The sequence below is a fragment of the Sciurus carolinensis genome, chromosome 3, assembly GCF_902686445.1.
Source record: "Sciurus carolinensis chromosome 3, mSciCar1.2, whole genome shotgun sequence".
In the NCBI taxonomy this organism is placed as follows: domain Eukaryota; kingdom Metazoa; phylum Chordata; class Mammalia; order Rodentia; family Sciuridae; genus Sciurus; species Sciurus carolinensis.
Genome location: NC_062215.1, coordinates 153,202,654 through 153,227,146, shown reverse-complemented (window position 1 = coordinate 153,227,146; position 24,493 = coordinate 153,202,654). Strand labels below are relative to the sequence as shown.

Below are 24,493 nucleotides of genomic sequence, written 5' to 3'. Positions count from 1 at the left end.
TAAAATATCACTTAAAATGTAGTGGCTATAGTCCTCAAAATAATTCCCATCTTTAATTCAACAGGAATTCATAAATTTTAGTTTCTTTTTTAATCCAGCAACTTATAACCATCTTCAGATTCTGCCAGATCTTACATGATCATCCAGTACAGTTGAAATATTATTTCCTGACTCTAAATGCTCCCTAGAAGTTGTTACTGATTATGTTGGGCAATTTGAAATTACTGATTTGTTCCTCAAAAGATTGTCACACATTACCAGTCTAAGACTTGAGATTCTTTTTCTTTAGGACATGAAAAAGAACAATTTTGAAGCTCTGCTAGGTTATAAATGTGCTAAGTATCAGTCACCAGGGTCAAATGGTTTCTCTGATTCTCCAGTCATCAGTGCTACCTCAAATACTCACCTAAATATATTCTAGACGTAAGACCATTTTTAAAACAGCAGTAATGATCAGGTCCTTCTAAGCTACCACTTGGTATAGTGAAATAACCAAATTAGAACTAGATTTTCAGGTAGCCAATCTCCTACTAAAGTTTCAGATCAATGGATGATAGCTATGATTTACTGTACTTGTTTCATTATCTTTTCACAGTAATAATTCTCAAAAAATAAGCCTCCCATTTTTCCAGTTCAAAGGAGCTCATAAAATCTCAACTGAAAAACTAAGTATGTGATGAAAGTGGAGGAATTTTTCAATGCCAAACAGCAGTATTCGATGAGTGCTCTATGTGGGTTTATTAATGATCTTTTGAAGGCACAATTATGTTGCAAGTCCACTGACTGTCAAGTCAGTTTTTGTTTGTGTTAACCAGACACAGGCTACTTATGAACAAAAGAGGTCTATTTAGCTCGTTTTGAAGACTCACAATTCAAATGGCATAGCACTGGCTCAGTGAGGGCCTCCCTGAGGTTGCTTCACTCATGTCAGACAGCAATAGCAGGGGTGTGTGGAGCAAGGAAGAAGAATGTGAGGAGCTGAGCTTACTTCCTTTATACCCTCTAGCAAGAACTACCTCATGGCCCCAGTGACCAAATGACTTCCCACTAAGAATCCACCTCCCAATACCACCACTCTGGGGGCCAAGCCTCCAATCACATGAACCTTTAGGAGCCAAATTAAACTAAATATTAGCACTGACCACTAGTGAAAATTTCTTTTACTCCTAACAGTGTATGAGGGTGAACAATTAAGGTCCTGTTTGGATGATGCTTGGATCCTTGGTACCCACCATAGGGTCAGGCATGTAGAAGGGGTAGAAGAAATAATTGTTAAATGTATGAATGAACTACTGTTTAGATTACGACTGGCTTGGTGATAAATGTAAGTTATAATTCTCAGTCACAACTGTCACAATAATTGTAAAAAGCCTATTTGCTGATAATCTCTAGGCGAGCCCCCATTTCAATGGATTGAGAAGTTTTTCCCTTAACATAAGGACTGACACTGGATATCTTCTGTCACCACATTTATTCAAACTGACATCACATGGCTTCTGTTAAGATACACTGAGAACACAGAATTCCCAAAAACGCATAGATTACAAAGAAACATCAGACAAACTCAAACTGAGGAATATTCCACAAAGAAACCAGTTCATCTTCAAAATGCCATGCTATTAATACAGAGAAAGGCTGAAGAACTGCTCCATACTGAAAGAAACTAAAGAACCATGAAGTTTTCAATCCTGAATCAAATCCAGGACCTACAGAGGACGTCTTGGGACAATCTGTAAAATCTGAATAAGGTCTGTAGAGTAGATGATTCTATCACATCAATGTTGATTTCCTAATTTTGATGGTATGTATTTTAAGTATGTAGGAGAGTAACTTAAAATAAAAAGAGTGTTCACCACAACCAGTACACCATGAACACTTTCTGGTTCTGTGGCATATGTGGATTAGAATATGCAACTTGAATATGATTCTCAAATTCCAGTTACCTGCAAGCAATCCATCATGAAAGGATTGAGGACATGGGGTAATGTGTTGACACTGAAAATGCAAATTCACTGAGATAGGGGGGAAAAAATGACAAAATGGTCAGTAAAATAAGCATAGAGCATTGAAATGTGGGATAAAAACACTCAAAAAAAAAAAAAGCAATAATCCTATCTGGTCTTGGATTTGGGGATTAATCAATAACAACAAATATAAGAGGCATAAAGGGAACAGCTAGCCTCATACCCAATGACCTTATCATAATTGTTATCAGGAGACCAGGGTTTTGTTATTGGTTTCATTAAAAACTGTGAATGCTATATAGTAATAAAAAGGAACAAAATACAGATATATGCTACAACACAGGTGAGCCTCAAAAAGTCATGGTAAATGAAAGGCAGCAAACACAAAAGACTACATGTTTTATAGTTCCATTTAAATGAAATGTCCAGAAAAGCAAAACGAGAAAGACAGAAATTAGAATAATGGTGGCCTAAAACTGGGGATGTCAAGGGGAGATTGATATAAACTATGTCTCAATTTTCTCATCGAATAGCAATAGTCATAGCAATTCGTAAGGGTTCTTTGAAGATTGAATGAGAATAAAGGTAAAGCTTAGAACAATGAGCTGTACTCAGGAAGGACTGAGCTTGAGAATCTGGAAAATAAATTTCTTTCCAGGCTCATTTAAAAGTGTATTAAAATAAATAAAACCAGAAAGCAATTTATCATAACATGTATGCAATAAATTAAAAACACAGAAAGAAAGTATAATAAAGATTCAGCGACAAATTTTATTTCATCCTACACCTATTCCTTAAGATATATAGCTTAAAATATTTTGGGAGAATTTTAAAAATACCATATAGGGAATAAGAGGCAAAGGAAAATATACTAAATTATCTTGTTATTTCCTTAATATCTAGACTCTAAAGGATAAGGAAATACTGGAACGTGTAGTACCCAGTCTCTTTTCCTTTCCTAAATATTCTTAAGTTGACATTTTGGCATGTAATTCCATAAATACAAGATTTTTCAGTATTTTCCATATTTTCTACCCATAAAAGTTCTTACTGAAAGACTTTCACTATGATAGCAATTGTTTTTTAAACTGAGGACAAAAGCACCTATCTCACTGATATATGTACATTCCATACTATTCTGTCTTTCATAATACAGGCTATGGTACTGGAGGCACTAAATTTTTCCCTTCCCAGTAGGTGTCAAACAGTGAAATGCCTCCTGAACTCAATCCTTTTCATGGGTACTTTCAATACAGGTAAACAGAGAGAAAAGTTGCTAATCCACCATTCTATCAGATAAATAAATGGTTGTTTAATTTTAATTCTTTGAAATAATCACTGTTTTGAATATAATCTGTGTATCTTTGGTTAAACTATTTTCTCACCAGCATCAACATTTATAATCTCTTATTTAATATCTCTCAGACCATTTATAAAAAGTACTTCTGTTTTAATTATTCTCTGATTCTTTAAGTTTTTCCAGAAAGGCTTCTAATATGCGGAGAGAGTAGACACAAATTTCAATATTTAATAAATTTTATCTTGATAACTTCAAAAACAAGTTTACACTTTAAATTGCATTATAAAAAATACATTAGTCTTCACATTAGTTTTACATGGAAATATATAATTATTTGAATATTTAAATATAGCTTTTCTTTAAGCAAAAAAAAAAGTGTTACTCAGAGCCCTAGTTACATAAATAATTTAAATGCACAAATGCAAAAACACACATTACACAATATTGTCCACATACTGTATAACTCAGGACAATTACAATAAAAATCTATGCAAGATACTGAAAAAGGACAAGATTGATAAAATATTCATTATGGTTGTAATTTGACTTTTTACTATGAAAAGAATATAATGCATTCGTGACTACACAAAATCACCAATTGTTTTATTTAATCTGCAAATTAAGCCAACATTTATTTAGACAAAGGGGCACATCTTGTATCCTATCAAATTCTGAAAGTAATTCATTTCCAATTTAACTTAAGTTATAATTTTTACAATATCAAGTTTTCAAGCTTGCCTAAAATAATGATGGTTATAAGAACTTAGTAAACATTTCCAAGATGTTAAACAAAATCATCAGTGTTGTAATGTACTTATGTTAATGTAGATTTTAAATACAACCGTTTTTCCTTTTGTCCCTTAAAAAGGTACTTAGAAGAGCTTCCAATGTGTAAATGGTGGCAACATTTTTTTTAACTTTTATTCTTGATCACTTGCCTCTCCCCATGATGTAATCACAACAGACAGAATTTGTAATATTTACATAGTGTATTATTTCCGTATAAACTCTTGCTTTTATGCTTACACTTACACTTAAAGAATGTCTATTAATAGAACCCTAAGGGAGCTGTGTGTCTATTTCATAGGGAAAAAAAGACATCAGTCCCCAATCTGAGTATTTTTACATATCGGCTTGTTCGTTTACTTCCTAATTAGTAGGACAGAACTTTCTTTCTAAATTAAATTTGGAGGATGATTGTGAACTAGAGGCCCACAGTGATATTTTAAGAAAGGAAATTAAAACGTTTGTATGTAAGGAGGCAAGTTTGAAGAAATGCTATATATGTTGCTTTGCAACTAAAAGATACACCACATTTGTCCACTTTTTTGACATAATTATGTTTAAATTTAGAAGTAAAGAAATTACATCAAAACACCATCATCACACACCCACAGGTTAAATAATGGCCCCTGAAACAAAACCACATTTATAGTTCATTAATTCTAAGGTAACACATTTTTTAATCTCTGAAATCAAGACACATCTTAACACTGACTCTAGTTTCGATAAAATATAGTAGTTACACAGTATAGGTGAAATCATGTTTCCCCTTAACATCAATGACTGAAAAAGATTCAGGATCTTGGCTTAACAGGATAACTGGATTAATATGTACCAGTTTAACCAATGTCCTGAATAAAGGATCTGAATATGCTCAAGTACTCTAGACTTATGCTGTGTATCTTCACATCTTTTATTTAATCTATTAAAATCAGTTAGTTTAAGATAAACTATCAAATTGGTTATCTAAGTTTAGGATAACCAATTTGATAATTTAAGATAAACTAACATGCTATGGGTTTCCACTTGCAAAATGGGCCTCCATTTAGGTTACCAGTTTTATTCAATTTTTTGAAATATTAAGTAATTTACTAATGACAATAATTAATGGCCTCCCCAAATAATGTTACCAAGCCAATAATTCCAGTTCAATTTATTAAAAGTGGTAAGTAGAGTAATGTCTAAGATATTTTAAAGGGATAAGGCCATAAAATTAACTAGATTTTTATATTAAACCACCAACCTTCTTTGTAAAAGGTAGTAAAGGTGGTTAAAAAGCCTAATCACGCTAGTAAAATTTTTTCCCCTTAAGAGCTAAGAATGCTAAAGAGGAGTCTTATGAGTCCATGTCCAAATGAGGAAAGTTACAGACTTGCAGATCCAATTTAAATGAAGCAGAAGGAATTTGTATTGTATCTATAAAATCACCAGGCACTTTTTAAAAACTGGATTGAAGATTATCAAATCTCATTCTCTGGAATGCTTTTAAGAGAAAGATAAATTATATTTTGTTTGTGATAGTTTAAGTCAACCCTGTTTAAAAGTTGAGATAGTTGGTATTGTAGTTCCTTCTTTGTAATTATCCAGTTAGAATACTGTATTGACAATGCTTCTCTGAAATAGAATGTAAGTACTTATGCATTTGTCTCAATTTTTTAAAAGAAGATGGCATTAGTAAGTTTGTTATTTTCATTCTCCTAATGTTATAACTTGCTGGCACAAGAGAGATTATAAAAAAATAAATAAGGACAATTTGAGGGACAAAATTCTATATACTGCGCTAAATTATATCATGACAAATTAAGATGAAGCTCTTCTACAGAAAATGTTGGACAAAGGTTGCTTCTGAATCTTAAAAAAAAAAAGACCCTAGACACTAATTGTAAATGAATATAAAAGTTCTGAAAAATAATATCTATAGCAAAATAGTTTAAGGTTAGTTTTCCCACCAAAGTTGGGAAAGCTATGTGCACTAAAGTACCAAATGTATTTCAATTGAAGTACTGAATCCTCAACCAGACGTAACACAAAAATTTCTATTTTACCTCATTACTTTTCAATTTGCTTGAGAGCCGAGTCATCATTCTATCAGAATCTGGTATGTAACATGAACTTCTCAGATCGTATTCTCTAACAGGTATAGGCCTTTTCTTTTTGCGACGGTGACTTTTTTTAGGCTTCTTTCTTCCTACAGCTCTGGAAGCATGCTGCACAGGTTGCTTCAGAGGACTCACGATAGCCCTTAGCTTCTCTTTAGCACCAGCTGGTGGAACTGAGGTGTCCAAAAGCGTTTGGGTTGATTTCTCTACCTCTTCTAGCCTACTGGCACCTGATGTTTTCTTCTTAAGATGTATTCCAAAGAAAGTGGTCCTGGACTGGTATCTATGACGCAGAAAAGCTGAGTATTTTGAAATGTATTTTCTAATTATGTCATTTACTTTGGTCCGAATCCAAACTGACCATTTTTCTGAAGCTATTCTGGCTTTCTGACGGAGAATAATTGCTTTAAACAGCTTTTTAGGAAAACTTGGGTTTTTACTAGTTGTCATAACATTCCTTCTCTGAATTTTCTTTTTACTTTTACTTTCAAAAAACTCATTTCTGACCAATTTTGGAGAGATTTTGGCAACACCATGACTTAAAAGAGTTAGCTGGAAATTACCTCCCTCTGGAACCTCACTAGCATTTACCACCTCTGAATTTTCTAGAAATGTAGAAGATTCACTGGTCCCACGACGTGACCTCAATTCATATCTTGCTGGTATTATCATATGAGATGTTGAAGCAAGGTTTTGTACAGCATCATTCTCTCCTGCACTAGAGTTTAAGTCACTCTCATGAAGATGAATGTTACACTTACACATGTCAGACTCTGATATCACCAGGTTCGGTGGAAGAGTATTTACAATTTTCAGAAGTGACGGGCAATTACGGTTACCCTGTTTATATTTGCACAGAAACTGTAGATCATTATCACAAGCACAGTGGTTCACTTTAGGCGAGCTGCAGGGCTCACCTTCCTTCGGTTTAACATTTAGAGAAGAAAGAACACGAACTACAGGTTTGAGATGTACGGACTCCAAAACTTTAGTTTGCGATGCAGGCAATTCAACTGTTCCAATCTGGACATTTTTTTTTTCTTTTCTGTCAGTCTGCAAACACTTTTTTTTTGGTGAGTCTTCCTCTTGTCTAACTATTTTTCTTTTCTTCAAAGGGTAAGTCACAAAACTGGTTTGAGTTCCATGGCTGACTTTTTCTGTCTGGCTCTGAGAAGCCACATGCCAACTTTGTTTAGAAAGAAACCTCTCTGCTAGAGCATAGTAACAGCATGGTTTCTCTACGGCCACTGCACAGTTATCAACATCTGCAGAAATTCCACCTGCAAAATCATCATGATTTGACACAGTTTGAACTGATGCAGTGGCCTGATTAAAGACAGGCCAGGTAGTCTGTTTTTCTTTATTCAAAGCAATGTTTTTGATCTTAGATTCATCATTAAAGTAACAGCGAAAACGACCTTCCTTAAATTCTTTCACAAGGGCATTAATTTTTGAGTCATTTTCTCTTATTATTTGAGACCATGTTTTCCCCACAAATGAAGGAGGTACATGTGGCGAGGCCTCAATAACTGGTTCATCAGGATCATCCATGACTACCTTGTCTTTTTCCAGGTTTTTTCCAGAATCAACCATGGGAGCAGAGTCTGACTGAGAATCACGGCTCTTTTCTCCTAAGTCAAAAGTTACCCTCTTAACTGAGCGTTTTTTAACAGCATCTCGAGGCTGGTTAGTGTCAGAATGATGAGAGGGATCACACTGAAAACCCATCTCAGAGCAAGATTTACAACTCGTACTTTCTTGATCTCTACGTCTTGACTTCAAAACACCCTTTCTAACTGTTGTCTGACGGATCACTGATGTAGAAGAGGTAGCGGAACCTGCTGCAGAAGAGGTAGCGGAATCTGCTGCAGAAGAGGCAGCGGAACCTGCTGCAGAAGAGGCAGCGGAACCTGCTGCAGAAGCGGCAGCGGAGCCTGCTGCAGAAGAGGCAGCGGAACCTGCTGCAGAAGCGGCAGCGGAACCTGCTGCAGAAGCGGCAGCGGAACCTGCTGCAGAAGCGGCAGCGGAACCTGCTGCAGAAGCGGCAGCGGAACCTGCTGCAGAAACACTAGATTCCCAGCTCTTATCTTTTAGTTCTTTCCAAAGGTTGTCTTCCTTGTCAGTTTGCTGAAGTTGATGAGTCATTGGCTGAGAACTATTTTCCAAATTAAAATTTCTTTCAGAACCACTATATTCACAACTCTTATCTTCCACGTCAAGCCCTTGTGACTGGTAAGTCATGGTCTGATCGGAGGCATCACCATTAAAATCTATTTCATAACCACATGACTGGCAAGTAGAATCTCCCAGAATAATATAGTCATTCTTCCGGTTTATTATTCTGAAAGACTCTTTGGGTTGGCTTGCCACTGAGTGAGAAGATGCTTCAGAAACATTTCTTAGTTGAGAACCACAGTAGTTACAATAGTTATTTCCCACATCAACAGGTTCTGCATTTATACAGCTAGTTTCTGGGATAGTCATATGAGGTGGGTCAGTCACTAACTCAAGAGGGACATTAGAATCAGATATTACTTCACGATCACAATCACTATCACTAGCCATCACATCCACAAACACCACCTCTGGAGAATCTGATTCTCCATCTGACATTTGGGATGATGAGTTAACTACTATTTGAAAAGAGACATCAGAATCAGACATCATTTCAGAATCACTAGGTTCATTGGACTTTTCTTCCATACCAAGAAGTTCTCTCTTCTGAAAGTTTGTTTCTTTGTAAGCCATTTGAGATGGGTCAACTTCTGATTGCAGATGAACACCAGAATCACATCTTATTTCAGAACAACAAGGTGTGTAGTTGTTATTTTCTAGGTCATTGTGATCCTCCTTTTGTAAGTTTATTTCTTTGACAGACACATGAGATTGATCTGCTACAAACTGAACAGGAACATCAGAATCATAACATGCTTCACAATCAACTAGTTTATAGCTCTTATCTTCCAGGTAAATATGGTCTTCCTTCAGATTGATTTCTTTGACAGTTTCCTGCAGCTGGCCAGCCATTGACTGACAAGGATCACTGGAATCAAAATGTATTTCAGGACCACAAGGACCACTGCTCTTAACCTCCAAATTAGCAGGTCCCTCTTCCAAAGTCTGTGTTCGCTGAATCACTGACTGAAAAGGGATATTTGAAAAATATATTATTCTAGAACCATCAGGTTCATAGCCCTTATCATCCAGACAAACATGTCCTTCTCTTGATAGATTTATTTCTTTAGCAGGCTCTTGAATTTTATTAGTCACAGATTGAAGAGGTTTGTCAGAATCAAAATTTATTTTAGGATCACTAGGTTTAACAATTTTATCTCCCAAGTCAACATGTTCTTTCCAAAGGCTGATCTCTGGAACTACTTCTTCAGCTTGGCCAGCTGCTGGCTGAAGTACATCTATATCAGAATCATATACAATTTTAAAACTCTTGGCTTCATCCCTCTTATCTTCCATGTCAATGTCTTCATCCTTCCAAAGATTTATTTCTTTAACAGTTTCACTGACCTGGTCAGTCACTGACTGAATAGAGTCATCAGAATCAAAACTTACTTCAGAATCACAAGCTTGATTGTGCTTATCTTCTACTTCAAAGTGGTCTGGCTCCAAAACAGTTATTTGAGGTCGATCAACTACTGCCTGAACTAAGAAATCAGAATCCGAACTTGTTTCGGAACTATATTGACTATTTTTAATTTCCAAATACATTTGATCTTCACTCGCAAGGTTTGTTTGTTTAATAGCTACCTCGGGTTGGTCAGCTGTAGACTGAAGAGAAACATCAGTATCATGCATTGCCTCAGAACCACGAGGTTCATCAGTCTTATTTTCCAGGGCAACAGTCTCTTCCTTCCACAGGCTTACACTCTTAATCACTTCAGGACGTTTAAGTGAAGTCTGAAGAGAGTCAACAGGATGGAAATTTATTTTAGAATTACTAGGTTTGCTACTTTTATCTTTCAGATCAACATGTTCTTCCTTCCAAAGGGTCAGCTGAGGTTGGTCAGTGACTGAATGAAGAGAGGCATCAATATTCACATTTATTTCAAAACCTTTAAGTACAGTACTTCGACGTTCTGGGTTAATATGATCCTTCTTCAAAACAGCTAGTTGAGGTTTTTCAGCTATTGACTGAGGAAGGATGTCAGAACTGAAAAGTAGTTCAGAATCACCAAGATAAGGACTCTTCGCTTCTATAATATGCTTCCTTTTCTCTTTTCTCTTAACGGCTATGTGAGGTTCTGCCACAGGGTGAGGGATATCAGAATCTGAATTTATTTCAGAACAACTAAGTTCAACATTTTTACCTTGGAATTCAGCATACTTTTCTTTTTGAAGCCATATATTTTTAACAACTACTTCTGGTTTGTGAATCACTGAGTGAAGAGGGATATCAGAATCCAATCTTGTTTTAGAAACACTTAATTCATTAATCTGATTTTCAAAGTGTATATGCTCTTCTTTCTGAAAGTCTATGTCTTTAAAGGAATCTTCAGAATGTCCAGTCATTGAAGGAAAAATGGTATTATAAGCAAAATTTAATTCAGAATCAGCAGGCTCATTTTCCTTGTTTTTAAAGAGTACCTGCTCTTCTTTTTGTGGACTTAGCTTTTTATCAGCTACTTCGGGAGGATTAGTCACTGAATGAAGAGGGGCATAAGAATCCAAATTTATTTCAGAATCATTGGGTTTGTCATTCTTCCTTTCTAAATGTACGTATTCTTCTTCCTGAATGATTACTTCTTTAACAGCTACTTCAGGATGATCAATTCCTGAATGAAGGGGAATATCAGAATCAAAAGTTATTTCAGAAATACAAGATTCATTACTCTTATTTTCCAGATCAACAGGTTCCTCCTCACCAACAGCTACTTCAGGTTGGTCAACTACTGAGCAATCAGGAATATCAGAATCAAAAGTTATGTCAGAACTATTTGACTCACAGCTCTCATCTTCCAGGTTAATGTGATCTTCTTTTATTCTTTCAACATCCAGCTGAGACCGCTCAGTAACTGACAGAAGAGGGGAATCGGAATCAAATGTCAACTCAGAACTGGAGCACCCATAGCTCTTAACTTCCATGTCGACATTTAACTCTTTAAGATTTACTTCACCCAAAGCCCCTTGAGGTTGATCATTAGCTGACTGATAAAGAAAAGCATGAGAATCGAAACTTAGATAAGAAATGCTAGCTTGAATACTCTTATTCTCTAGGTCATTATCTACTTTCTGAGGGTTTACTTCTTTAACTGCTACTTGAGATTGATCAGCCACTAATTGAGCATCAGCATGAAAACCCATTTCAGGACCATGAGACTCACAGTTCATATCCACAAGGTCAGCATTCTTCGCTTTCAGAAGATATTTTCCTTCAACAGCCCTCTGGGGTTCATCAGCCACTGTCTCAAGAGAAACATCACAATCAAGATGTGCTTTAGCACGACTGGGTTTACGTTTCTTATTTTTTAGGTGGACGTGTCTGTGTTTCGGTTTTTTTCCTTTGACAGTCACTTGAGGTTGGTCAACTACTGAATGAGGTGAAGTATCACAATCAAAACTTGACTCAGAACAACTGGATCCATAGCTTGCATCAACCAACCTAATGTGAGCCTTCTTCCAAACTTGCTTTTCTGTAACAACCACTGAGGACTCATTAACCACTGACTCAAGTGAGAAAATGGAATCAGCACTTGATTCAGAGCTGGTCCATCCATAGTCCCTATCAACCAAACTAATGTGAGGAAGGTCTACTTCTTTCACAGGCTGTTGGCGGTACTTTTTAGCTGACTGAGGTAAGTCTTCATCACAATCAGAATTCATTTCGGAACCACTAGTTTCATAGCTTTCGTCAACCAGGCTAATGCGCGCTGTCTTCTGAAGCCCTCCTTCTTTAACAAAAACTTGTGATTGCTTGGTAACTGCCTGAAGAGAATCATTACGATCAGAACTTTTTTCAGAAACACAAGACTTTTTATTCTTATGTGGTAAATCAGCATGTGTTTCCTCTGAAAGGTTTATTTCTCTGTCAGACATTTCAGATTGATCAGTCAGTGAATGACAAGAAGAACCGCAATCAAAACTCATTTCAGAACCTCTGGATTCATAGTTCTCATCTTCTTGGTCAACTTGCTCTTCCTTCCAAAGGCTTAAGTCTTGGACAGCCTCTTGGGATTGATCAGATGCTGACTGAAGAGGACCACAATCAAACTTCGCTTCAGAACTCACTGAGAACTTTTGTTTCAAAAATGATGACTTCTTAAAAACCAAATGCTCTTCTTCTTGGCTACAATCCATATTTGAAAGTAATTCCTCATGGTGTTTTGGAATGGCATCTTCAAAGATTCCCTTATCAGAAGGCTTGTCAGTTTTATTCAGATTTACTGCTGAGTTAACTGCTACTCTGAAAGAAGATTTAACTCTTACAGAATTTTCAGTACCCTTAAGTTCACAGAATTTAAAGCCAGGTGACAACTCACCCTGAGATCTCACATCTTTCTGTAAAACCAACTTATCAGAATTTACACTTAAAGATTTCCTATTTGATTCTTTAGGATTCTTGTTTGAAACTGAAGTTTCTACATGGGCAGATGGCACAGGATTTCTAGAGAACATGTCTAGTTGTTCAAGGTGTTTGTGAACTTTGTTTGTGTCATATCTGCTAACTGAATCCAAGTGGACTGCTAGTGGTAGCCTAGCAGTAGTAGTCGCAACTGGTCTATCATAAGATCTTTCAGTTAAACAACTAGCAGGAGCATTACAAATCACTGGGGGACGTACTGGATTTTTCCCACTACTTGTAGCTTGACCAATATCTACCGGATTTATTTTTTTCATACCACTCTCAATTTTATGAACAAACTCCAAGGACTGCTGCTGTCCCTTCTCCAGTTTTTGAATAACTGATGGTCGAACTGCTATCTCCTTTACAGGCTCCTGTGATTGATCACTAGGTTCAGAAGTTAACTCTTCAACAGATTCAGAACTCTCAGAGAGTGTTTCTCCTATGGTTTCAGGAGTATCCTCCACATATTCTTCAGAAAAGAAGTCTTCCAAATGAACCACTTCAGGTGATGCAGCATTCATAGACATCTCATTTTGTGATGCTCTAAAAAAGAAAAAAAGGAGAAAAAACCCATAAAAATATTCTAACACCTGTTTAAATTGCATAGTGCTATTTTTTTTCTACTATGAGCAATTCTTAAAGAACAAAGAATCAAGGCAATTACACCAAACTGTATATTGAATGAGCTTCAGGGAGGTAATCATTGTAAAAGAAGTATCTACTGAAAAGACAAAAATGGCTCCCTCGCATGAGAAAAAAATGCAAATTAAACCACATATCACTTTTAGTCATTAAAGAAGTAAACAGCAAAAATTTGACACAAGTTACTTAACCTTGTATCCCTCATATTCCACCTCTAAAAAATGGGATGATACTATTTTCCCTCATGAGACCATTTTGAAGAGTAAATTAGTTGTTATGTGTAAAGAGCATTAAAAAGGAAAAAACTGGCACACTGTAAGCATTCACTAATGTCAGCTATTTTATTTGAACCTACTGTTTTGATAAGGATACTTTAATACACTATTAGTAGGAGTATACATTAGTTAACTTCAGATTATTAGTTAACCTTTTGTTTTAATATATTTTGTGTTAGTTATAGGCAGACACGATAACTTCATTTTATTTTTATGTGGTGCTGAGGATCAAACCCAGGGCCTCACACTTGTTAGGCGAGTACTCTACCATTGAGTCACAACCCCAGCCCATTTTTAGTTAATCCTTTCTGACTGGTAACCTCTATGAAGAGCAATGTGTCAATGTCAATTAAAATTTTATGTATACTCCCTCTGACCTGGTAATTTCACTACTGGTTTTCTCATGTGTTTAATTAGGAATATACAAAAATATTCACTCTTTATTTTAAATGAGCAGATCCTGCTTTTTATATTTTTTGGTACTGGGGATTGAACTCAGGGGCACTGGACCACAAGCCAAATTCCCAGCCCTATTTTGCATTTTATTTAGAGACAGGGTCTCACTGAGTTACTTAGCACCTCACTTTTGCTGAGGCTGACTTTGAACTCTCCATCCTCCTGGCTCAGCCTCCCCAGCTGCTGGAATTACAGGTGTTCACCACTGCACCGGGGGGATCTACCATTTTAAAAATTATTCTAATTTATTTTTTATGTGTTCTTTTTAGATTACATAACACTAGAGTGTATTTTGACATATTAAATATAAATGGAGTATAACTTATTCTAATCAGGATCCCATTCTTGTGGTTATACTTGATGTGGAGTTTCACTAGTGGTATATTCATATATGAATATAGGAAAGTTATGTCCAATTTACTCTGTCTTTCCTATTCCCATCCCACTTCCCTTCCCTTCATTCCCTTTGTCTAATTCAATGAACTTCTATTCTTCCCTCCCCCACCACCTCTTGTTGTGTGTTAGCATTCACATTTCAGAGAGAACATTTGGCCTTTGGTTTTTTTGGGATTGGCTTTCTTCACTTAGCATACTAGTCTCCTGATGAGTGTTTCTACCTTACTACTCATCAACTGGGTACTGATTAATTAATGGTACTTAATGAAATAAAATGTAGAATTAAAAATAATAAGGCAGCTTTATGTGCACTAATAAAAATCAGTCACTATAAGCATCATTAATGAAAAGCAAGTTAAGTACATGTAGAACACTAAATATTAAAATGCTAACACTAAAATGGAGGGGAAGGAAAATGATACACCTGGAATATCTATAGAGAGGGCAGGTAAGAAACTGGTCACAGAGAAAAAAAAATTTTTTTTGAGATGGGGTCTTCCTATATTGCTCAAGTTGGTCTCTCACCCCTGGCCTCAAGCAATATTCCTACCTCTACCTTTCAAGTAGGTACAACTATAGGCATGTGCCACCACACCTGGTTTTTGAGCCATTTTTGAATTATACCTATTTATATGTATTTACCATTCAAATTTTTAAATTATTTTTTACAAAGACATAAAACTTTATTAACTAAAATCAGCCAAGGAATCTTTTTTACTAGCATCAAGACAAGGATCACTCTTTCATATGTATAAGCAGCTGACCTAAGAATAATACCATGTCCTGAATTCTTAAAGAGGCAAAAATCCAGTCATACAACCATACACTAAGGACTTTCTGCTATGTGACAGGTCCTATGTTAAGTACTGGGGGAAATTCAAAGAAAGCTGATCTGCCTCAGCATTCAAGTAGTGGCAGAAGGTATTACAGAAAATCAGTATAATTCAAAGTGATAAGTATCAAAATGTCCAAACCTACAAAAAAGATTAAACTATCACAGTCAAGAGGAGTCTAGGAGACATGAAAAAATAATGTAAGGCAGTATTCTGGATGGGATTCTCAAAGAGAAAAAGAAGTAAAACAAGAAAATCTTAGTTTAGAAAAACTTAATTTAGGTTAAAACTAAGGGAACCTAAATAAACAATAGACTTTAATCAGAATACACATTATTAATGTGAGACTTTAAGATTAAGGAAACTGAATGAGGGCATATTATAGGAACTCTCTTTACATCTTCTCAATTTTTCTATATATCTAATGCTGTTTTAAAAAATAATCTGTAGGACTGGGGTTGTAGCTCAGTGGTAAAGTGCTTGCTTAGCACATGTGAGGCACTGCGTTCAATCTTCAGCACCACATAAAAATAAAATAAAGGTATTGTGTCCATCTACAATTAAGAAAAAAAACATCACAGGGCACTCACTTTAAAAAAAAAAAAAAGTCTGTAGATCCCCAGCAACACACAATATGGCTATAAAAATCAGAAATTCAGAAATAAATGAAAGTTTAAAAAAAAAAACCCTAAAATTTTTATTAAGTATTTTTCAATTTGAGAAATACCATGTTTGCCTAAGAGAACAGGCAAATGTACCAACAACATGCAACTATCCTTTTTTAACGAAAGTATTACTGTTATTTTCATTCCCAAATAATTATCTTAATTAATTTGGAATTTGAAAATAAAAGTTAACCCTGACATCAAAATAATATGGGGCAAAAAAATAAAAATAAAAACATATACTTTTGAACTCTAATCAATGAAATTACAGTGCAATAAACACTTTTACCTTAGTTTCTCAGAACACTAGACTATTTTCATTTGTCTTAAGGACTATCACAACTATCACTAGTCTCAAAATAAAACTAATTTTAGAACAGAACAGGAAAGGAAAGGAGCACGACAGAAGGCAGAATCATAAACTTTAAAACATTGATAAAAATCCCCAAAAGATTAGGAATTGCCATCTACATCCTTTGATTTGCTTCTATATTTGTGGGTTTAAAATTATCAAATAAATCATATCCCATATTTCTAGTTATTTGTAATTTAAGTCTATAACATAAAAAGTCCTCCAAAAATCTAACCATTAAAGATAAAGAAAAAAAAAAAGGTATGTAAGAAAAGTCATATAAAGCTTTTATATAACTACTAAGCTAAAAAGTATCTTTTAAAAACAAATAAAACAATCACATATCAAAAGCTGTGAGGTATGGCCAAAATGAAAATATACTTTCAAATACTACCAAGTGAAAAAAGAATTATTAAACACAGATTAACTGAGAATCCCATTCAGGAAGATAGAAAAAGAACCACTGAACTACCCTAGTTAAAAGGAAAGTGAGCCAGGAGCAGTGTGATGCATGCCTATAATCCCAGGGGCTCAGGAGGCTGAGGCAGGAGGATTGTGAGTTCAAGGTCAGCCTCCGCAACTTAAAGAGGCCCTAAGCAATTTAGTAAGACACACTCTCTAAATAAAATACCAAAAAGAGGGCTGGTGATGTGGTTCAGTGGTTAAGTGTCCCTGGGTTTAATCCCGTATCAAAAACAAAAAAGGAAAGTGAAATAAAGAAAAAAAAAAAAAAAACTAACAAATAAGAAAAAAGAATAAAGCTAGAGCTAATTTTTCGGAGGACTAATAAATCTACAATGTCTGGACAAGGGAAAAGAGAGGGGAAAAGATTTTTTAAAAAACTACAAACCCTATAATTTAGAAAATACATAAACAAAACAATGTAGTACCTGCACATATTTTGAAAACTTGAAGAGACAAAATGGTATTCAAGATCAGATACGCAGACTGCAATGTAGAGTTCCGTGGCTACGTGTTTGTCTTGCATTGGCAAAGCCCTGGGTTCCACCCCCAGTTCAAAAAAATAAAATAAAATTAGCTATTCATATGTATATGTATACGTGTGTGTATATGCACACACACAATGCAGGAATTAGATTATATTACATGTGGTGATAACATTTTATATCAGTTGTGATGATATTTTATATCAGTATAATTAGAGATATACATAAAAAAATAAGAAAAGCCTGCCTCATACCCCATATAAAAACAAATTGTAGGATGATTTAAAATACTTAAAAGAAGAAACAAGGGCATGAAGGAAAAAAAAAACACATAAAAGAAACCATAAAGTAAATTTCTCCTTAGATCTGATTATTTAAAATGTTTAATTTGCCTAGTGTAGTGATGACTGCCTATAATCCCAGTTACTCAGGAGGCTGAGGCAGAAGATTGCAAGTCTGAGACTGGTCTTGGAAACTTTGAAAGACACTGTCTCAAAAATAAAATAATACACACTAAGGATGTAGCTCAGTGGTAGAGCACCCATGGGTTTCATCCCAGTACCACGAAAAAAAAAAAAAAAAGTTTCATTTCCATATGGGAAAGAAGGAAAAAAAAGCATGTACAGTTAAAAGACAACAGATTCTATGAAAATACTAGTAACATTAAAATACAAAGAACTATAATCAAAAAAGAACTATCATTCATATTTAAATACTGCTTACAGTTCCAAAGTATAGAAATAACAGAAAAGGGGACAAAATATATGAACGAACAACACATAGGTTAAAATATGGCCAATAAGTATATAAAAAGAATTTCTAGTTTACTCATAAAGAAAGGGTAACTAAAAGATACCCTTTTCTGGCCTATTATGTTGTGGTGGAGAGTGGGAAGAGGTTGAGAATCCCATTGTTAAATGTGACATAAAATAAGTACCCTTGTATACTTTTGGTATGAGCATAAATAGGTATTGCCCTCCAGGAAGTATCTATCAACAATTTAAAATATCCATACACAATTTGAACACAAAATGACAAATAGTAACAGAATAAAACCCAAAGAATAAAAAAAAAAACCTATTAGTTTGTGATGATGTAAACAGGTAATGGAATAAAGCTCTATATAGGGAAAATAAAGCTCTTCTATGTGGCAGAATTCTGATTAATATTTAATAAACTAGAAAATAAAAACAATGGACACTTAAAATAAGTGGTTGAAAGAGGAGAAATAAGACATTGACAAAGTCTCAAAGTTCTTATCCACAAGATTCTTATTAATTAAAACAGGAAAACAATAATTTTAATCAAGTATTTAACTTGAGATATGGCAACATCATATGCCATCAGATCAGTACACAGTAGGGCACAATACCAGTTCTGAGATTTCCTGCCCAAAATGCATAACCTAAGTTCAATCATGAGAATATATCAGACTCAAATTTGGGAATATCCCATAAAATAACTGTTCAGTATACACTTTGAAAAAAGTATCAAGGTCTTAAAAGTAAATATTCAAAAACTGTTCAAGATTAAGGGAGACTAAGGAGATAATGGCAACAACATGCAATATGTGATCATGGATTGGATCCTGGACCAAAACAGAACAACTGACAAAATTCAAATAAGGTTTCTCTATTAGCTAATAGTATGGCATCTATGTAGTTTCCTAGTTCTGATCATCATACTATCGTTATTTTAAATTTAATATTCAAAGAAGTTGGGTAAATATGATATGAGAATTTCTTGTACCCGTTTTGTAATGTTTCTATACACCTGAAATCATTCCATAATGAAGTTTAAAAAAATACAGATTTTTTTTTAAGGTCCATATACCCTGATCTAGAAGTTCAAATTCTAGAAACTGAAACCACAGAAATAGAGAATTATAAACTAGAAACACTCATATCTGACCCAGGATAGTCTAAATCAATCTATATGCCAGCTTAAAAAAATAATTTTAAAAGAAGAAATTCCCCACCAAAACATTTTCACCATTTCCAGGTTAGTGTCTCACAAAGCAAAGGTTTATCACTTTTCGACTAGCAGGGTGCACCTCAACTAAGTCTCCAGGTGTGCTTTTTTCTTACCTTACCTTCTATAACTAGAGCTGAAAACTCACTATAGTATTTTATCTGATTTTCTTTTCTTTTTTGGTCTTGGGATTTGAAACCAGGATGGCTCTACCATTGAGCGACATTTCTAGCTCTTTTTATTTTTTTATTTTGTGACAGGGTCTGGCTAAATTGCCCAAGCTGCACTTGGATTTGCAATCCTTCTGTCTCAGTTTTCCAACTTTCTGGGATTACAGGCATGTACCACCACATTCAGCTTAATCTCATTTTCTTTCTACCAATGTTTTTCTTTAACATAGGACATTAAGTCTTAAATGTTAGCAAAATATTTATTTTTATTAAAACATCCAAAACAGGGCTGGGGAGATAGCTCAGTCGGTAAAGTGCTTGCCTTGCAAGCACAAGACCCTGGGTTCGATCCCCAGCACCGCAAAAAAACAAAACAACAACAACAAAAAAACCAAAACAAACATATAAGACATCAATATTGAGATTATAAAAGGAGACAATTCTACTTGATAACTCTTCTACTCAGAGTTAGAAAACAGTTCCAAAGTTTTTTACTTTGACTATTCTTACTCTGCTGGTCACCCAGGTTTTTGGCTACTAATCTTCCCTGCTCCCAATCTTTTATTGGTGCATTATAGTTCTAAGTACTAGAGGAATTTGTTGCTACATTTTCATACTTGCACACATGTAACAATATAATTTCTTCAATAAATATCATTTCCCAGTATTTCCCTTTCAAAGCCATCCCCCATCCTAGCTCCCTTTCCTCTACTCTACTGATTTCTCTTTAAATTTTCATGAGACCAACCCCCACTTTTCATTTTTTCTAACTTTCACATGAGAAAAAACATACAACCGCTGACATTCTGACTTATTTTGCTTAACATAACAGTCTCAAGTTCCATCCATTTCCCTGTAAATGACATAATTTCTGTTACTAATCTTTTAAAAACTATTTTTTCTCCCCTTTTACCCCCACTTAATCCTATGAGACACTTATAAAAAACAATGATACATAATTATTTATTAGCCAAAAACTTTCTTTAGGAAAAAGCATAGTGTAGTCTCGATCTCCTGTAGAAAAATTTTTGTTACCTTTTTGCAGTGATAGGGATTGAACCTAGCCTCATGTATGCTAGGCAAGCACTGTACTACTGAACTACACCTGCGGTCCTGTAGTGAAATTTTGTCTAGTGACATCCATTTTTAATTTTTTATTTTTCTTAGCTTAAGTTGCTGGAAGTGCAACTCAGTGGTAGAGCACTCCTGCATTCAATCCCATTCAATCCCCAGTACCACCAAAAAAAAAAAAAGTAGTAGTAGCAGTAGTAGTTTTGTACTACACAAACAACTACTTTAACATACAACTATATGATATTACATTATTCCACTGAGCTACCTTACCTGTTCTCTTGATAATTATATGGGTGGTGTCGCAGTACGTCCTGCAAGAAACGTTCCATCAAACTACTGGTACATATCCGACGTCTACTCTGTCTGGTCAAGCTTCTGTGCTGAGCACTGAACAAATGCTATAAAGAAAAAAGTGAGGATTTTTAAATGAGTAATATTCATTAGTAAGAATTTCACAAAATGGATTCAATTATGTATTCCTAGTAGAAGTATATACCCTCTCTGTAGAGCAATTTGAAAATACAAATTTAAAAACCATAAAAGTATCTTTCCCTTGGATACCATAACTGCATTTCTCTAAATATATCCTAAGGAAATCATCTCAAAGGTGAATGAGATGCCAAAAAGGGTGCTTATCACACTTTGTAATAAAAAACTAGAAACTCTCTTAAGTGTCCAACAATGAAATCCTTACATTACAATACGCCCTAAGGTGTAAAACCATGCAGCTACCTATAATAGTACAAGTTTCAATAACATGAAGAAATGTTACATATCAAAATAAAAATATAGGAGATGTAAAAATCACATGTAGAGTTGTATCTCAAATTACAGTTTTAAAATGTATAGACAAGTTAATGGAAGAAAATACACCAAAATCTTAAAAGCATTTATATCTGTGGTATAATTATGGATAATTTTAAAGTTTTTCTTATAAATCCTTATTTTTATAATAAAATAATAATAAAAATCTGATCTGCTAAAAGAGAGAACACGGTTGGATCCCTTTATTTTATTTTGTTGGTACCAGGGATTGAACCCAGGGGGGCTTTACCACTGAGCTAAGTCCCTAGTCCTTTTTATTTTTTATTTTTAAGACAGGGTCTCACTAAGTTGCTTAGGGCTTCACTACAGTGCTGAGGTTGGCCTTATACTTGTGGATCCACCTGCTTCAGCCTCCCAAATTGCTGAGATTACAGGCGTGCACCACTGTGCTCCAGTTATATCCTTATATTTTAAAAGGACAAAGATTAATTCACAAAAAAGTACTTTTTCCTTCACAGATTAAAAATTCTGCCTTAAGTAAATACACTAAATTCTTTTGTCCACAGAAAGATTCTGTCTTAACAAATATTATTTTGTGGACTAAGCATATGATGTACCAAACATAGTGTTATTCTGTTTATGCAATAGTCTCATTGATTTTCAGTGTATGAATAAAAAGTGTTCTCTTTAGACATAAAGAACCTGGGCCACAAAGAAAGTAATTGCCCAGTGTTATATAGCTAGCAAATACCAAGGTCAGGACTTGAATCTAAATCTAAAGTTTATATTCTTTTCATGGTATCATGCTAGAACTAATGGAATGTTTCTAACATGTTACTTATGATTTAAAAACATTTAGTTTAATAATACACAACACAGTAAACATGCTAAAGAACTTAAAATGAGGTTGCTACCTCCTGACCACTGTTAAAACTCTTGGAATTACTTCTTCTGTGTTGACTTCAGAGGTTTTCTCTAGTACTGCTTAAGCTCCAGTAATAATCTAAAATTATGACAGTCTTGGGGCTAGAGGAATAGTCTGTGGTAGAGTATTTGACTAGTATGTACAAAGTCCTAGGTTTGATCCCCAGCACCAAAAAAATACATATGACAATCTTGAAATCTTCTTACTATAAAACTCCCCACTGTCCAGGACCCATCATAGGAGTTACACCGCTGGTAGTTGAGGGAACACATGCACAAGGGAACAAAGATTCAATTAAAATCCAACCCTGTCCTCTCTCTGCCAAAGTGAAAAGAAAAAAAGCAATGGAAAACTGCATTTACATAAATTGCAGTAACCACCATATCATATACATCCCATAAGGATTCCTTTACAATTTTCGAACTGATATATAATATACATAAAATACAAAAATCATATGCATACAGTTCAAATTATCACAAAGTAAACACATCCATAATCATCTATCCATGAAAAATCAGCAAGCACTAGAAATTTCTCTAATGTCCCATACCAATCTAATATTCCTTCCCACTCCCCCCAAAGTTAGCTACTGTCCTAATTTTTAATAATACAATTGTTCTCCCCAGTACTGGGGAATGAACCCAGGGGCTTGCGCATGCTAGGCAAGCGCTCTACCTCTGAGCTACATCCCCAGCACCATCCCCTCCCCTTTTTTTTCAATACCAGGGATTGAATCCAGGGGTGCTTAACCACTGAGCCACATCCCCAGTCCCTTTTTAAATTTTTTAAAGTTTGAGACAGGGTTTTGCTTAGGGCCTCGCTAAGTTGCTGAGGCTGGCTTTGAACTTGTAATCCTCCTGCCTCAGCTTCTCAAACTGCTGGAATTACAGGCAAGCGATACTGTGCCTGACCCCCAGACCTTTCGTAAAATTTTGAGACAGGGTCTTGATAAGTTGTCCAGGTTGGCTGGAACTTGTGATCCTCCTGCCTCAGTCTCCTGAACAGCTGGAATTACAAGCATGCACCACCATGCCCAGAAATAATGTAGTTTTGAAAGTGTCTAAAATTCATATAAATGGAGTCATACAACATTCATTCTTTTGCATTCAGCTTTTCTTACTCAACATTGTATTTGTGATATTCTTCCATGTTAGCTGAAGTTTGATTATTTTCACATCTGTATTCCATTGTATGACTATATGATAATTTATTTATCCATTCTGCCCCTGATGAACATTTGTGTTGTTACCAGCATTTGGCTAGTATAAATAATGTTACAAAGGACCTTCTTACATGTCTTCTAGTGCCAATGCACATGTATTTTTATTGAGTATGTTACTAGGAATGGAACTTCAAGGTCATAAATTTTGCATATGTTCAGTTTTAAGTATTCACTGTAGGCTAGTCTTCCAAAGTATCTGTACTAATTTATACTTCTACCAGCAATGTATCAGATTGCACTGTTCTACTTCCTCATCAACACTTCGTATTGTCTTTTCAAATTTTAGCTATCGCAGAAAGTGTTCAATTTTATATCACTGTAGCCTTAATCTGCAATCTTTACAAAAGCTTTCATATTTACTGGTCATTTGGCACATCCTCTTTTATGATGAGTCTGTTCAAATCTCTTTCTGTTTTTCAAATAGATATTCAGTCTCCTTCTTATTGACTTGTAGAAATTCATTATTTATTCTGGACGCAAGTTCTCTGTTCAGTTATACAAGTTTCAAGTATCATCTTCCTCTCTGTGGCTTGCCTTTTCATTTTCTTAAGCATTTTCCAGAGTTTCTTAATTTTGTTGCAGGCCAGTGTGTTAATTGTTTTATTTTTCAGTGCTTTTTGTGTCCAGAAAACTCTTCCTAACTCCAAAGTCATGAAGAGTTTTTCGGGTTTCTAGAAGCTTTATTGCATTTCTTATAATATTTATATTTATATTTATAATCCATTTGGAATTCATTTTTGAATAGAGGATGATTTAGTAATAAGATTTCATGTTTTCCCCACATAGATGTCTAATTTCACCAGTATCATTTATTGAACAAAGTCCTGTCCTCAATGCTCTGTAATGTCACCTTTGTCATATATCAAATATTCAGATACATCTATTTCTGAAATTTCTGATCCTTATAACTTTGCACCAAGAGTGCACTGTCTCAATGACTGTAGTTCAATAAGTAGAGTATGCTGCTAGAGTATGTCCTCTCATTATGATCTTAAGATTATCCTGGTTCTAGTATTTTTTCATTACCATTTTTATTTTTCAGTTAGCTTAATTTTCATTTAAAAAATACTTTTC

At 34.9% G+C, this 24,493-nt stretch overlaps 1 protein-coding gene across 1 annotated transcript in view; it reads right to left on the bottom strand.

Annotated features, from left to right (window-relative positions):
• Positions 1 to 1,463: 1,463 nt before the first annotated feature.
• Zdbf2 (zinc finger DBF-type containing 2) overlaps positions 1,464 to 24,493 on the bottom strand; it is a 44,414-nt gene continuing 21,384 nt past the window's right edge. The window contains 2 exon segments of the mRNA XM_047544912.1: positions 1,464 to 13,266; positions 20,775 to 20,902. Of these exon segments, the coding sequence (XP_047400868.1) occupies positions 6,084 to 13,266; positions 20,775 to 20,902 (7,311 nt within the window). The 3' untranslated portion in view covers positions 1,464 to 6,083.